Source organism: Panicum virgatum, chromosome 5N (genome assembly GCF_016808335.1).
Source record: "Panicum virgatum strain AP13 chromosome 5N, P.virgatum_v5, whole genome shotgun sequence".
Taxonomy (NCBI): Eukaryota; Viridiplantae; Streptophyta; class Magnoliopsida; order Poales; family Poaceae; genus Panicum; species Panicum virgatum.
In genome coordinates, this window is record NC_053149.1 from 11,220,778 (window position 1) to 11,236,542 (window position 15,765).

Here is a 15,765-nt window from a genome sequence, read left to right on the forward strand (position 1 = left end):
TCGCAAATGGGGGGCCGGCGGGCGGAGATGGATCTACCGCGATGGAGGGCGGAAGCCGCGACAGACGACCCGAGGAGGAGCGCGGACGACACCGCGACGGACGGGGCAACCGGATCCATAACGGCCGGAGATGCTGCCGGCGAAGATCTGCGCCGATGAGGGCAGCCTCGATAGACGGCGACAGGCCGTCGGCGATGGATCCTTGACTGGCAGAGGCTGCTGCTCCCCTCCCACAAGTGGAACGATGACGGCGAGCGGCACAACTGGTGGCGCCAGTGGCTGCGGTGTAGGCGACGCCGGTAACGGTGTCTGTGGTGCAGGGTTCGCTGGCGGAGATGGCGTGGGCGTTGACGGCGCGGGGATCGCTAGCATGGACGCCGGGGAATATGTCGCGGGCAACAGCGGAGGCAGCACCGGTGCAGGCGGGGAAGGCGCGGTCGGCGGCGGTCCAGGAGGCGATGCCGGTGGAACAGCTGGGGCTGGGACCTGCGCAAACCGGCGGCTGATTTTGCCGGCAAATTGCTCCCACGTTGGCATGCCACGGTTCCTCTCGATCTTGCAGTACCATTGATAAGCCACGCCCGTCAATCGGAGTGTGGCAAACCACATCTTGTCCTCTTCTGTCGTCTTCCATGCATCAAAGCATTGGTTGCAGCAGTGCAGCCACTGCAAGGGATCGGAACTACCATCAAAGTCTGGGATGTGGAACTTGGGAACTCCCATGGTGGTTGTCAAAGTTGACAGCAGATGCGATCTAGGGTGGAATTAGATGAAATTCGTGGAAGAACAGGGGTGAAATCGATCCAATCTGGGCGCAAGGGAAATGATCGATGGATGGGATTGGGTGGGATTTGGTGGTCGCGGGAACGAAGGCTCTTGATACCAAATGATGTGGGCTGATTATCGATACTAGAACAGCAGGATAGATCGGCTAACTCGCCCTCCCTCTGGAGGCTCTGAGCTGCTTCTTTGATCTATTTTCTGCTTTTCTAACCCTAGGATTCATAGCAGCCTTTTATAGACATGGCGCCTAACAAACTTGACTCTTAAGTAATCTAATCTTTAGACTCATCCTAAACCCTAACCTATGGCGGTGCTACAGTACCGCGGGTACTGTTCACGTGCTGTACTTGTGGGCCTAGACCTGTGGCCGGCCCACTTGCCATAACAATATAAACACTAATTATGCTCGTTTATCTTTTTAAAAAATAAAATCTTACTACATTGGCTGTCACTTACTGATGGAGCTGTGTTGTAGCATCTTTTGGAGTTCAATGCATGCCCTGATCTTAGCCATGAGGATAAAGAAATGCTGATTGAGGATCTGGTATAAATCAGAACTAAGAGAATTTGCACAGTAGTTCTTTTACTCTTCTCTTTTCTTATCTATTCTAAACCCCAGAACTTTGATATGTAGGTAAGGGAAATCACAGCAATATGGCAGACAGATGAATTGAGGCGCCATAAACCTACACCAGTTGATGAAGCAAGGGCTGGTACGAAAATTAGGCATTCTGCTCTGATTTGTCACTCATGCTGTTTATTTATATTTTGTAATTATTTTTACTGACATTGCAGGTCTTCATGTAGTGGAGCAATCTCTTTGGAAAGCGGTACCACACTATCTTTGCCGTGTCAGCAGTTCTCTAAAGAAGGTACATGCAAACTCGACCTGCGAGGGGCTAGCCGCCCCCCGAGCATTCTTATAAGAAGGAGGCCTTCTAACGCAGGCCGAGAAACCCCCCCAACCCCGGCTCTTTTTGACCTTAGGTCTGGTGCCATTTCCTGTAACCGTTACCCGGGTCGGGACCGTTACCCACTGGGCGGGGAAACCGTGACACCAGGCCAGGCCAGGCTGATTACACAGCCCAAGCTATCAGAGCACAGCGAGGGGGTTTTTTCCCATAGGCGGGGAAATTCGCCCCGGTGGGGGTTCGAACCCCCCACCTGTGGAGTGCCGCCGGTTGCTTCGCACCACTCGGGCTAACAACCTTAGGCAAGGTACATGCAATTATTGCCATTATTGGATTTAACATCTATTTGGTTCACCAAAAGAAAATTTAAATCTTTCCTCTTCATACTTTCCACATAGCACACTGGAAGGACACTTCCGCTAACCTCCACACCAATCAAGTTTGGTTCTTGGATGGGTGGTGACCGGGACGGGAATCCTAATGTTACAGCAAAAGTAAGATATCAGTGACTTGATGCATTTTCACTAATCTTGTACTATTGTAATGGTTTGATGGAGTCATCACTTCTCTGAGTTTTGATACAATCAGAAATACTGAAACAATTTGTCATTTCTATGGTACAGGTGACTAGGGATGTTTCGTTGTTGTCCCGGTGGATGGCAATTGACTTATACATCAGGGAATTAGAGAATCTCAGCTTTGAGCTATCCGTCAAGAGATGCAGTGAAAAGGTTGCAAACTTGGCTAATGAAATTTTGCTCAAAGGTCAGTTTCATGGGTTCTCTACTTGATTATCAAATCTAGAGTAGATATAGTTCCGCTAGAAGTTGGCTACTTGTCATCAGCCAATACAAGTATTAGATTGTTAGTTTGTTACTAGTTTATGATGGTAACACATATATGTGGGGTAAAAATGAGCTTGAGCTTTTGCAGCACATTCCATACATGCGGTGTTGTCTCACAGAAAGTTCATTGGATAATTTGTTTCGATATTTTCGAGTGAATTCTACAGAGTCAGCATCCGAGGACCTAAAGGCCAACACCTGGAACCAAACAGTACCTCAAAACAACGCAAAACTACATACCTTGGCGGCTTGGCGCTACCAGCACAACTTCCTTCTGGTGCTGATCTTCCTTCTTGTACAGGTAGATTTCTCTGTTTGGACCAGATAACTTTATGTTTATGTGCATAAAGTGGACAAATTTGACAAATTATTTATAACATTCCATTATATCACCATTCACCATTATTTAACAAACCTCCTGTGTAACAGGCTAGGATTTAACATCATGCATCATTTCTAATACCACCCGGGTTTTCTCCACCACATACATTTTGCATAGCATTTACTATTGCATTTATATATCTCTGCATCAACTTCTAACCTTGAGCAATTGTCCTTTGATGCAGAATGCAGTGATGGTGAATCCCAATTCAGGATCATAAATCTTCCAAGGAACCGAAGTCGTCCAGTAAGAACACGTCAATTTTGTGACTTCTGAAAATGTTCTTTATGTGAAGTTCATTGAGCAATAGTTAGCTATCCATTTTCTTTAAAAACAAAGTTAGCTATCCATCAAACTTTATGCTGATACATATGTTGAAATAGGCATTCACATTAGCACAGGTTGCTGCCTAGTCTCACATAATTTAGTATTTACGTATTAGATATGAAAACCTCACCAGATAGAAAAATATGTTCTGGCAACTGTTTTATCAAGTTTTTTTTCTTCTAGCAAGGCAGCAAGCACTTGCCGTCCAGATATATTTAACGCAACTCTAAATTTGTTTTCATACAATAAAAGTTTAGTTCATGGCCCATGTTTTCCAGGGAGCTCTTAATGTGCCAGAAAAATTTGAAGACAGTCCATTGTCATCTCCTACTGGGCGTCAATCACAGCTAGGTAGAAATGCAAGTGGCGGTCAACTGAGGAAGTTGTTCAAAGAATTTCATATGGGTCGATCAAGTAGCTTCCGGAAGCTACTTGAGCCAAGCATATCAGACAAACCAGGAATTACTCCTTACAGGGTTGTCCTTGGTAATGTGAAAGAAAAGGTCAGAATCGTTTTTTTTTTTCATTTATAGGATGAACCCATTAAAAAAATATAGGATGAATATAAGGACTTTTTATTTATCATTTTATCAGACAGATCTTATGTTTTTCTTGAAAATTTGCTGTACCATAAAAAGTATAAACTAATATTTGGCAAATAGAGTGCTTTATACTCAAATTTGATACAAGGGCGCTCGCTCAGGCTTAATAGATGGGGTGTTTTGTGGTCAGGTCCTACGCCGTGTTTTTTTTTTCTGTAATATTTTCTTTTGAGACCACTACAGCCCTCACTCTGGTCCAAGGTGTGGTGCTGAGAATTATAATTGGACCACTCTTTTTCCTCTCTTAATACAAAGATGTGCAGCTCTCAACCGTGTTCGAAAAAAAATTGATACAAAGGGGGCAATTTAAGACTAAACCAAACCAATGATGCTAGGTATACATATAGGACCAAATTGGTATATTTTACATGTTTTTTGTTGACTGTTCTGATCGTAATTTCTGTGGTCAGCTGGTGAAGACACGTAGGAGACTCGAACATCTTCTTGAGGATTTACCGTGCGATTATGACACTGAAGAATATTGTGAAACATCAGATCAACTTTTGGAGCCCTTGCTCTTGTGCCATCAATCACTGGTTTGTCCTCTTGAATAACTGCGGTCGCAGAATGCCGGATTAGTCATGTGATGCTACTTAAAATTACAGTCACAAGTATCCATGCTGGAAAAATTGCGCAGATATTCTTAACAATGTCTTTCAAAGTCTCTTGTGTCCATGCTAATTTTTTCCTGAATAACCACCAACAGTTTTTCTTACAAAAACTATACACATGACAGCTTTTATTAAATGTATGGAGAGGATGGAAATAAGAAAGACAAGTTTTTATTTCAGTAAAAATAGAAAACGTATCTGCAGTTAAACTGATAAAATAAGACTTGAGTTGTCAGAAACAGCAATGGTAGGCTGGTAGCTAAAGAATCCTTACTCTTAATATAAGAATGCTCTTGTATTGACTAGTGCTCAAACCTGCCACTACTCTGTGAAGCAGGAATCATGTGGATCTAGTGTGCTTGCTGATGGCCGGTTAGCAGATTTGATACGAAGGGTTGCAACCTTTGGTATGGTGCTAATGAAGCTCGATGTGCGCCAGGTACATATAATGAAAACGGGTGCTATTGCTTGCCCAGCTTCTTATTTTCCTTTCCTATTGGCAATTTCATAAAAGCTTAGGCAAAGTTGTTCGTTGCTGCAGGAATCTGGTCGACACACAGAAGCACTTGATGCCGTCACATCTTACTTGGATCTTGGTGTTTATAGTGAGTGGGATGAAGAAAAGAAGTTGGATTTCTTGACTAGAGAGCTGAAAGGGAAGCGTCCTCTTGTTCCTCCAAACATAGAGGTTAGTACGTCCTTGCATAACCTTGTCGAATCCTATAGATGAAATACTTAGATGTTATTACAAAATAAAACTGCTTCAGTTCTTCATTTTATTTGCTGCTTGATGTTTTTTACTAATGATTTGAAGACATTTTAATTGAGTTCCACATTATTGTAATGTTGCAACATCATGTTAGAATATCATTCTGAAGATGAGAGACTATAAAACTGATCGAAGCTATCAGCTCCCGTTGGAAATAAGCTACCCCCATATTGGGTAGGTTCCTTGTGAAGTTACTCCTGCGGAGATTGATTTAACGGTGACCCAGTGCCGAAATGGCTAATCTGTTACTGCTCTGCTAAACTGACAACGGAGAGGCAGTGTTCTGTGTGAAGTGTTTGGTGACATTATACCACCAGAACTAACATCCCTGGATACAACAATAATGGATTTAAATATAAATATCCATTGTTTTCAATTTTGGTATCACAAGTTTATGTCTATCTAAACTGCATGCTCGTTAAAGAAGAAGAAGAGGGAGAAAGTCTATAGTAATTCACCTACATTTGCATCTATTTTCTTTTGTACAGGTTGCTGCTGATGTGAAAGAAGTTCTGGACACCTTCAAAGTTGCTGCAGAATTAGGGAGCGACTCACTTGGAGCATATGTGATCTCCATGGCCTCAAATGTATGAAGAGACACCATCTCTACAATGCAAGAATAGAAAAATAAAGTCTGAAAAGTGTGCAGTCAATGTTTTCTACTTCGCTGATCATTCCTGCACTCATCTAGTGGAGTAAAATTCCAGTACATTGCGATCATGCCATGCTTATTTAACGTGCCTTAGACCAGGACCCATCATACGTGTCCAGCAGTTTGCACTGCTTAGAATGATCGGCGTTCAATCATGGTTTAACTTAGCATTCATTTACACTTTCCCTTGCAGGCAAGTGATTGTCCTCGCTGTTGAGCTGTTGCAGAAGGATGCAAGGCTTACAGTTAGCGGGGACCTAGGAAGGCCATGCCCTGGTGGAACGTAAGCATGATGATCTTGATTGATTTCCATGCGAATTTGTGCATTCTAGAGATTTAATGTTGACTTGCCAAGGCCATCATCTTATATACAGCGATCTTTTGTTGATTACTCTGCGATTGTTCCTTGGTGAACAGGTTAAGTGTTGCTCCCTTGTTCGAGACCGTGAAAGATTTGCGAGAAGCCGGCTCAGCCATCAGGAAGCTGCTATCCATCGACTGGTACAGGGAGCATATCATCAAGAACCACAACGGCCACCAGGAGGTAGGTTACACAAGAAATGGAATGCTAGCAAGTGGAACATTCCGATTTTTTGTCGAGTAAATTGCATATGTAGTACAACAACTATGCAAGTGCGTGCAAATTAGTCCAAGAACTAGTAAACTGATCAATCCAATACAAGAACTTGACACTTTGGTGCGCATACGGTCCAAATCCCGCCACGTCACGTATTTGTCCACAGTGGACGATGAGGTGGCAGGGTGGGATCAGCTCGGCTTGGGTGGGATCAGCTCGGCTTGACTTGGCTCAACTCATCGGAAACACGGGCTCTGAACGAGTGAACTTCTTGACCATTTGAGTGATAAATTATATATGACACTTGTGCAACTCTTGAATTGAAACGCAACGTTCCAAACTATTTGTGTTCATAAATATAAAATGTGTGCAATACAGAATGCACTAAATTTAACAACCAAGATAATGTATTTTATATCTGATGAATGAACTAAAAAAGCTACTCTTGAATCATGTGCTCCTACCACGTCCTCCTCCCCTGGCTCCTTTTCTGCCAGTACGTACTCCTGACCTTCCTCTTACCCTTGCAGTACCACTGCATTCTGCAGGATGTTCATCATCTGTTGTAGTCTTTGCCTTTCTTTTTCTTGACCTTGTACTTGTAGCTCGGCCTCTACCTATATTCATTGCTGTAGTAAGCCTTTGTGGAGGTAGGTTATCCCTTTCCAAAGCTACAAACATATTTTCATCCGGCAACGGACCCCGTGGCTGCATTGCTGACCGTGCTATGTTTTCCTACATAGTATTGACAAAGTTTAATATACCTTGGAATTAACTAATGTCAAATAATGTTGTAAAAATAACTAGATTGCTATACCTGACGTAGAAGATTAAACACCACAGTGTCGGCATTTTCACTCGGATCTAGTTCATTGTTCAGTCTAGCTGGCATAATCTTCTGAAAAAATAAAGACATCGATATTATGATTGGCATAGAAAATGAAAATCTTCTGTCAAATGTAAACAAATTAAACAGCATGCACCTCTAGTATGCTTGGGTCATCATATTCTTCCAATTCTTCTTCTGGATTAGGCATATTTCTCTTATCTGGATATTTGTGGCATGTTCTCTTATTGTGTGTGGATGATCCACAAGCACTGCAATGCATTGTCACTCCGTGCTTGCTAAGTTTGGTGCCACCTTCTAATTCAATTGGATTTTTCTTTCTATTCTTTGCAGGCCTCCCTACCTTCTTTTCATAGATAGGTGGCTGCACATCGACCCCATTCATTTTTTTCCCATTGTATTTTGTCTCTCACAGGCCATATGTTATAGCCATATGCCTCCATGTATGTTGCAATTGAATAGCACTCATGCACCATTGTTTCTGGCTTGATATCGTCATGCCTGAAACATGCAATGGCATGGCAGCAAGGTATACCTGTTAGCTGCCATCTCCTACAGTCACAGGACCTCACATTTATGTCCACAATGTTAGTCCCATATTTGTCATTGACTGAAAAAATCCCTCCTCCTGCAGGATATACCATACAAGATGCTGCTATCTCTATATGTCTATCAAGCTTCTTCTTCACCTTGGGACATATAGTGCCAGTCCACTTACCTGTAGCTTCCTGTTGCTTTGTATAAATTCTATTTGTGATTTGACACCTGATTTTCTCAAACATTGAGAGTATAGGCATCTCCCTAGCATCTAGTATATACCTAAGGGAATACAAAAAATGATGTTAGAAGAAGCTATGAAGTAACAATGTGCAATAATTAATGACTTGGGGTATGAGGTAACTTACTTGTTAAAGATCTCACAATTATTGTTTAGTAGCAAATCACATTTAGGGAAATCACTCCTTGATGAGCATGCTCTTGCTCCTACTGTCAGTAGCTGCCTTAAGCTTCCATGGACAATCACCTTGGCAATACACCTCTAGCCTACCTTTCTCATTTCTGTCCTTCCGGAGATGTCTCCTTTCCCTAACGCTATATGCATTGATTGCTTTCCTTAACTCCTCAACATTTGCAAATACCATTCCCAACTTAAACACTGGTGCTACCATGTCAACATCTGCCCTGAAAGTTTTGAAATTAAACTTCACTGGACTTGCATCAGCATCTTTCCTGAGCAAACTGATATCTGAACCCCCCACGCCATCTTCGCCATTGTCTTCCTCTAACTCATTGTCACTGCAAACATCATTCCCTTTAGTTTTAGCCTCTTCATCTGTTAAAATATCATCCACATTTTGACCAAATAAGTCATCATCATCGATGTTGAGCTCGTAGTCACTGTCAATAAAAGTCAGAATCCCCTTCTGAATCTTCATTTGCACCTAAGTCCTGCTCACCTTCTTCTGTCTCAATACCTTCCTGAAAACCCATTCTTGTCACCTCAAGACGACTAGACTTCCTCTCAGGGCTAGTATGTTCCACTTGTTGGAGTTATTGTGTTCCATTGTGAAAAATGCCATTAAGGAAATTTAAATGGTCGACATACAGCATAATGTTCTTACAAGTAGAAGCCAAATTTGACATTGCAATGATATCGGCATCACCCCTCAAACTTCTCAATCCATCTCCCACTGACTTCCCTGGTTCACACAAATAAACTCTTGTAGATGCAGAATTATTGCATTCTAGAATCCCCAAGAAATCATCAACATACAATAGGGACCATGTATCAGTATTACAAAAATCAAACCAATCTATCTTGTTGTCCATATATATCATTCATTTTTTCCCATTGTATTTTGTCTCTCACGGGCCATATGTTATAGCCATATGCCTCCATGTATGTTGCAATTGAATAGCACTCATGCACCATTGTTTCTGGCTTGATATCGTCATGCCTGAAACATGCAATGGCATGGCAGCAAGGTATACATGTTAGCTGCCATCTCCTACAGTCACAGGACCTCACATTTATGTCCACAATGTTAGTCCCATATTTGTCATTGACTGAAAAAATCCCTCCTCCTGCAGGATATACCATACAAGATGCTGCTATCTCTATATGTCTATCAAGCTTCTTCTTCACCTTGGGACATATAGTGCCAGTCCACTTACCTGTAGCTTCCTGTTGCTTTGTATAAATTCTATTTGTGATTTGACACCTGATTTTCTCAAACATTGAGAGTATAGGCATCTCCCTAGCATCTAGTATATACCTAAGGGAATACGAAAAATGATGTTAGAAGAAGCTATGAAGTAACAATGTGCAATAATTAATGACTTGGGGTATGAGGTAACTTACTTGTTAAAGATCTCACAATTATTGTTTAGTAGCAAATCACATTTAGGGAAATCACTCCTTGATGAGCATGCTCTTGCTCCTGCTGTCAGTAGCTGCCTTAAGCTTCCATGGACAATCACCTTGGCAATACACCTCTAGCCTACCTTTCTCATTTCTGTCCTTCCGGAGATGTCTCCTTTCCCTAACGCTATATGCATTGATTGCTTTCCTTAACTCCTCAACATTTGCAAATACCATTCCCAACTTAAACACTGGTGCTACCATGTCAACATCTGCCCTGAAAGTTTTGAAATTAAACTTCACTGGACTTGCATCAGCATCTTTCCTGAGCAAACTGATATCTGAACCCCCCACGCCATCTTCGCCATTATCTTCCTCTAACTCATTGTCACTGCAAACATCCTTCCCTTTAGTTTTAGCCTCTTCATCTGTTAAAATATCATCCACATTTTGACCAAATAAGTCATCATCATCGATGTTGAGCTCGTAGTCACTGTCGTTAAAAGTCAGAATCCCCTTCTGAATCTTCATTTGCACCTAAGTCCTGCTCACCTTCTTCTGTCTCAATACCTTCCTGAGAACTCATTCTTGTCACCTCAAGACGACTAGACTTCCTCTCAGGGCTAGTATGTTCCACTTGTTGGAGTTGTTGTGTTCCATTGTGAAAAATGCCATCAAGGAAATTTAAATGGTCGACATACAGCATAATGTTCTTACAAGTAGAAGCCACATTTGACATTGCAATGATATCGGCATCACCCCTCAAACTTCTCAATCCATCTCCCACTGACTTCCCTGGTTCACACCAATAAACTCTTGTAGATGCAGAATTATTGCATTCTAGAATCCCCAAGAAATCATCAACATACAATAGGGACCATGTATCAGTATTACAAAAATCAAACCAATCTATCTTGTTGTCCATATATATCCTTTTCTTGCCAAGTCCACAGAAAAATCCTTTATAATGTATCATTTACATCTGCATTGGAAAATACCTTAGTCAAGAAAGTATTTAGCACAAAGCACTATCAAAGTGATTTCATTTTTTTATGATCTGAAACAACTCACGGTTGAGTGTTTCACATGCACTGCTCGCACATGCTACAAGCTAATAGGGCAAAGGTTTTTATGCAGACAAAAAAAGAACAGTGTTTCCATTCCAACTTCGATAACACATAGGAGTCAGGTGAACAAATCGCAAGAACAAAATAGTTGGGTTAAGATTAGGGGGCAACTAACTGTATGAAGGAGGACTAGCGTTGGGTTGTCTACGATGAGGCTCCATCACCGGCGGCAGCGGCAACTCGATCTCGATCACCGGCGGCAGTGGCGAGTGCCGATCACCAGCGGCAGCGGCGAGTTCGGATCGCCGGCGGCTGCGGCAAGTTCCGACGTGAAACCATATTTTTGTTGCCGCAAACCCTACGTGGGATCCCTTTGTTGCACGATGTCTATCAAGCCGGGCTGAGTCGTGCCGAGCCAATGTTTCCGCGAGCCAAGCTGATCCCACCCTGCCACCTCATCATCCACTGCGGACAAATACGTGACGTGGCGGGATTTGGACCGTATGCGCACCAAAGTGTCAAGTTCTTGTAGTGGATTGATCAGTTTACTAGTTCTTGAACTAATTTGCACGCACTTGCATAGTTGTTGTACTACAGATGCAATTTACTCTTTTTTGTCTGAAACTTCTGAACTTGTCGGTGATTGCAGGTCATGGTGGGCTACTCAGACTCCGGCAAGGACGCCAGGCGCTTCACGGCCGCATGGGAGCTGTACAAGGCTCAGGAAGACGTGGTCGCCGCGTGCAACGAGTTCGGGATCAAGGTGACGCTCTTCCACGGCCGTGGTGGCAGCATCGGCCGCGGCGGCGGGCCGACGTACCTGGCCATCCAGTCGCAGCCGCCCAGCTCAGTAATGGTGAGTGGCCCGAGCACCAAGCTTTCGCATGCGTTCTCGTGTCCCTGACGAATTGGAAAAACATGGCCTAAATATCAGGGCACGCTCCGGTCGACGGAGCAAGGCGCGATGGTGCAGGCCAAGTTCGGCCTGCCGCAGACCGCCGTCCGGCAGCTGGAGATCTACACGACGGCGGTGCTGCTGGCGACGCTGCGGCCGCCGCAGCCGCCGCGCGACCCCAAGTGGCGGCACCTGATGGAGGAGATCTCCGGCGTGAGCTGCGCGCACTACCGGCGCACGGTGTACGAGGACCCGGAGTTCATCACCTACTTCCAGGAGGCGACGCCGCAGGCGGAGCTGGGGTTCCTCAACATCGGCAGCCGGCCGGCGAAGCGCAAGCCGGCGGGGTGCATCTCGAGCCTGCGCGCCATCCCGTGGGTTTTCGCGTGGACGCAGACGCGGCTGGTGCTGCCGGCGTGGCTAGGCGTCGGGGCGGGGCTGCAGGACGCGCTGGACCGGGGCCACGGCGGGGAGCTCCGCGCCATGTACGCGGAGTGGCCCTTCTTCCAGAGCACGCTGGACCTGATCGAGATGGTGACGGCGAAGGCGGACGCGCCCATGGCGGCGCACTACGAGGAGATGCTGGTGGCGCGGGAGTGGCGCGCGGTGGGTGGCGAGCTGCGGCGGGAGCTGGCGCGCACGGAGCGGTGCGTGCTGGAGGTGAGCGGGCACAGCAAGCTGACGGCGCACAACCGGAGCCTGCGGCGGCTGATCGAGAGCCGCCTCGCGTACCTCAACCCCATCAACATGCTGCAGGTGGAGGTGCTCCGCAGGCTCCGCCGCGACGACGACAACCGCAGGCTCCGCGACGCGCTGCTCATCACCATCAACGGCATCGCCGCCGGCATGCGCAACACCGGCTGACCGCTGACGCCACCTTCTTCTTGTTGTTTGGCCGCGTGTAAGCTTTCCTGGATCGAGGATCACAGCTTCAGTTTTGTTAGAATTGATAATGGACCGAAGCCAAATTTAAATTTTTGTTGTTCATCCGGACGGATCTACAGTGAGGTCTTCAATTCATTAGAATATATGCAGTCAATTCTTCATCCATGCGCGGATGCGTCGATGCGCGTGGCGAGGGAGTTGTGAGTTATTGATGCGCGCGCCGACACGATGGTGGGCCTGTTGGGTTGATTGCGAAGAGCCCAGGCGAGAAATCTCGTGGGCCACCGCCGCCGACGGCGACGCGGTAACGTGAGCCCTGGATTCCGGGGAGATCGACCGCCCGCACAGCTGTCGTCGGTGCACGGCGGCAGGCCGCGTCGCGTGCCCTAAAATCTCGCGCAGATTGACCGGGTCATCTCATCAATACAAACATCGAATTTTAAATACTTGAATTGATTTCGATGAGTTGTTTATACGCTGCTGGTCTACTACATTGTTTTTTTAGTCATGTGTAGTTCCAAAAAAAAACTTAATACGGTATCTATCCATGCATGGAACATTAAATACAATTAAAAAATAACTAATTATACAGTTTAACTATAAACGATGAGATGAATTTTTAAGTCTAATTAATTCATGATTAGATATTAATTGTCAAATAATAATAATGAAAGTGCTACAATACTAAAACTCATAAAAAAGTTTATACGGATTGAACAAGGAGTTTGCAACGGGCCAACGACGCTTTACCTTCCAAAATGGTGACACCTCCAACCCCCTCAAACCTTAATGATCACTTGTGCGATTGAGTGTCACCATTATCAAAGAGTGCATTTTTAGAAGTGGTATGCACGAAAAATAAATGCAGACCGGTGCTTAGAGGTGGTAATGGGCTATGGCATTAATAGTCCCTTCACAATTCAAGGACTATATAAGATTAGAGCCGGTCCTTATAGAGTCCAGCCCTTAGATAATCAAAGATAAATTTTAAAACTTTTACCGTGCTACTTTTCTGGTTCCGCATGATTCAAACCAAGTAGTCTGTCTGAAATTCGATACAAGTGTGCTTATTCTGAGAAATTTGGTCCCTAGTGCTTGACATGTAACTCTATAAACTGATCCAACTGACAATTGTCATGATTAAATATCCCATCCTTCATTTCCCTCGGCACCAAATCATATGACGTGGAAACATAAACTACCTTTTTTTTTTGCCTAAGCACCCAACTGTAACTCTACTCGACCATTTTAACGGGAAAGCTATACTTGAGCATTTCCTTTGCCTCTCGCACTCGAATTTTGTTTCTTCTTCTTCTGTCACCAACCCGAGACTTTCTTCTCCTCTTGCCTTATTCTCCATCTTTGGTGAGTTCTCCGATGAGATTTAGGGTCCCGGGTTGGGGGTTAAGATTTAGAGGTTGGAGGACGAGCTTCTCCATTATGAACCTTAGGTCAGGGTGATAGGCCGGTCCGGTAGAGGTGACGGGCGTGGAGGCGGTGGCACCGCTGGCCAGGCAGTGGAAGTGGCTGGTTGTTGGGTTAGGCCGGGAAGGAGGTGATGACGGCCAAGGTGGTGTTGGGAGGGGAAGGAGTAGCTAGCGCGGGAGGAAGAAAAAGGCCGGAGATGAACAATGCAAGGGAGAAGATCTATTCTTAGATCGTAAAAAAATTCGGGTGTGGGGAAGAAAAAAATGCCCATGTATCATAGACAGCCTTAACAAACTAGTATTATTGTTATTTCCTTATCTTTTTTTAAGGCTTTTCTTTTAGCTCCGTACAATTAGGCGATTAGGAGGCTCGGCATCTGCCTAATATCGCATCAGCAATTTTAGAGCTGTTTGTTGGAGCAATGTGGACACTAGTTGTACGTCCATCTGCGAGGTTGCATGGAAAACGAAAGATGCTGAAAAATGGGGTTCAATCAGTCACATGTGGACGGAAAAGAGCGATACTTTAGTGAAGCATTAGGTAAACGGGAATACAGTGACGGTGCGTCACTCACTGAGCGCCATGAGCTGGCTTGCTTGCCTCGGAGGTTTGGTTAACCTTAAGCTAAAACGACAACGTGTTATTGTACGGTTCATAAATCTTGGGTATTCTCTATAAAACGTTGAAATAATTGAAAATCTTTCACATCAAAATTGGGCCCATCTTACCTCTCTCACGGAGGCCCAAAAGATTTGATAAAAGGGAGGGGAGATTAGTTTTGTCAGTGTTTTCCATCAAAATTATAATATTTTTTACACCAGCAATTTCCTATACTCACCTCTTGTACCCCGTGTAGTACTTTACTTTGGCACAAACTTTACTATCCTTTACACATGCATTCACATATAATTCACGTTATTATTTTTTTGGAAGAATAATAATTGATATCATTATTTATGGAAGGAAAAAAAAGACATGCATTATTTTTGGAAGAAAAATAAATGACATAGCTGCTTGATGGAAGGAAAACTAAATACGTGCCACATCTCCACTAGTTTTTGATAAAAAGACAAAAAAAATATCGTGAAAAGGTGCTCTACAAATGCGTGTTTTGTTAGCTGTGGCCATAAGATCAATTTCAATATGTTACTTTATATCAAAAAATTAAACAAAACATTGGGATTGTGTCAAAAGTGATTTAATATATTTGCGCTCCATTTCATCAGCTTGCAGGTGGCTTGACTTTTGAGTCAACTTTAAGAAACCCTATACATGCAGGCATCACTACTACACGTCTCCTGCAATAACACCGTCATTTTTCCATTAATAACGGGCACTGTAGCAAGCGTTATTGCAGTGGGTGGATGATGATGTCACAAGACCGCATGTTATTACTGTGCACACTTCAGTAACGGGCGGACATGACATCAGCGCAATGAGAGCTTTTAAAAATGGAGGCGACACAATAGTAACGGCCGACGCTGACATCATCCACGCGTGTTGTTAAAAAACCAGTTTTCAATAACGGCTGCTGTTTACGTCAACTGCGCCCGTTACTAGAAAAAATATTTCCAATAACATTCTGGAGATGTTTACTTTAAGAAACCCTATACATGCAGGCATGCATGGAGTACCTGCAGATCCATTTGAACGATTCAACCTAGAGACGTTTAAGTTTGAACGGGTCAACTTCAAGCAATGAGATTTACTAGTATCATGTTACTATCTTTCGTGCAACTCGTATTTTACAATTATGCATCTTGCTTCCCCAACTCAAATGTGGTTCAACAGGACGCAGATCACGCGAGCCGCTGTGTTCGCT

General features: G+C 44.1%; 3 protein-coding genes and 1 long non-coding RNA gene across 4 annotated transcripts; 3 read left to right on the forward strand and 1 right to left on the reverse strand.

The window, feature by feature from the left end:
* The first annotated feature begins 1,577 nt into the window (after window positions 1-1,577).
* On the forward strand, window positions 1,578-2,453 carry LOC120676388. The gene is made up of 3 exons (XR_005675798.1): window positions 1,578-1,655; window positions 2,093-2,188; window positions 2,318-2,453. It is a non-coding gene; the product is annotated as an uncharacterized LOC120676388 (long non-coding RNA).
* Window positions 2,454-3,114: 661 nt separating this feature from the next.
* LOC120674551 (phosphoenolpyruvate carboxylase 4-like) lies at window positions 3,115-5,823 on the forward strand. The gene is made up of 6 exons (XM_039955716.1): window positions 3,115-3,167; window positions 3,527-3,751; window positions 4,261-4,386; window positions 4,799-4,900; window positions 5,003-5,149; window positions 5,719-5,823. Exons 2-6 carry the CDS (start codon window positions 3,650-3,652, stop codon window positions 5,821-5,823), a joined length of 582 nt encoding a protein of 193 aa, XP_039811650.1. The 5' UTR covers window positions 3,115-3,167; window positions 3,527-3,649.
* A 1,026-nt stretch (window positions 5,824-6,849) lies between these two features.
* On the reverse strand, window positions 6,850-10,451 carry LOC120676387. The gene is made up of 4 exons (XM_039957650.1): window positions 10,306-10,451; window positions 7,443-7,653; window positions 7,277-7,357; window positions 6,850-7,194 (listed from the first exon to the last, which is right to left on the reverse strand). Exons 1-4 carry the CDS (start codon window positions 10,341-10,343, stop codon window positions 6,910-6,912), a joined length of 615 nt encoding a protein of 204 aa, XP_039813584.1. The 5' UTR covers window positions 10,344-10,451; the 3' UTR covers window positions 6,850-6,909.
* An 831-nt stretch (window positions 10,452-11,282) lies between these two features.
* On the forward strand, window positions 11,283-12,623 carry LOC120676386 (phosphoenolpyruvate carboxylase 4-like). The gene is made up of 2 exons (XM_039957649.1): window positions 11,283-11,591; window positions 11,670-12,623. Exons 1-2 carry the CDS (start codon window positions 11,388-11,390, stop codon window positions 12,492-12,494), a joined length of 1,029 nt encoding a protein of 342 aa, XP_039813583.1. The 5' UTR covers window positions 11,283-11,387; the 3' UTR covers window positions 12,495-12,623.
* The last annotated feature ends 3,142 nt before the right edge of the window (window positions 12,624-15,765 follow it).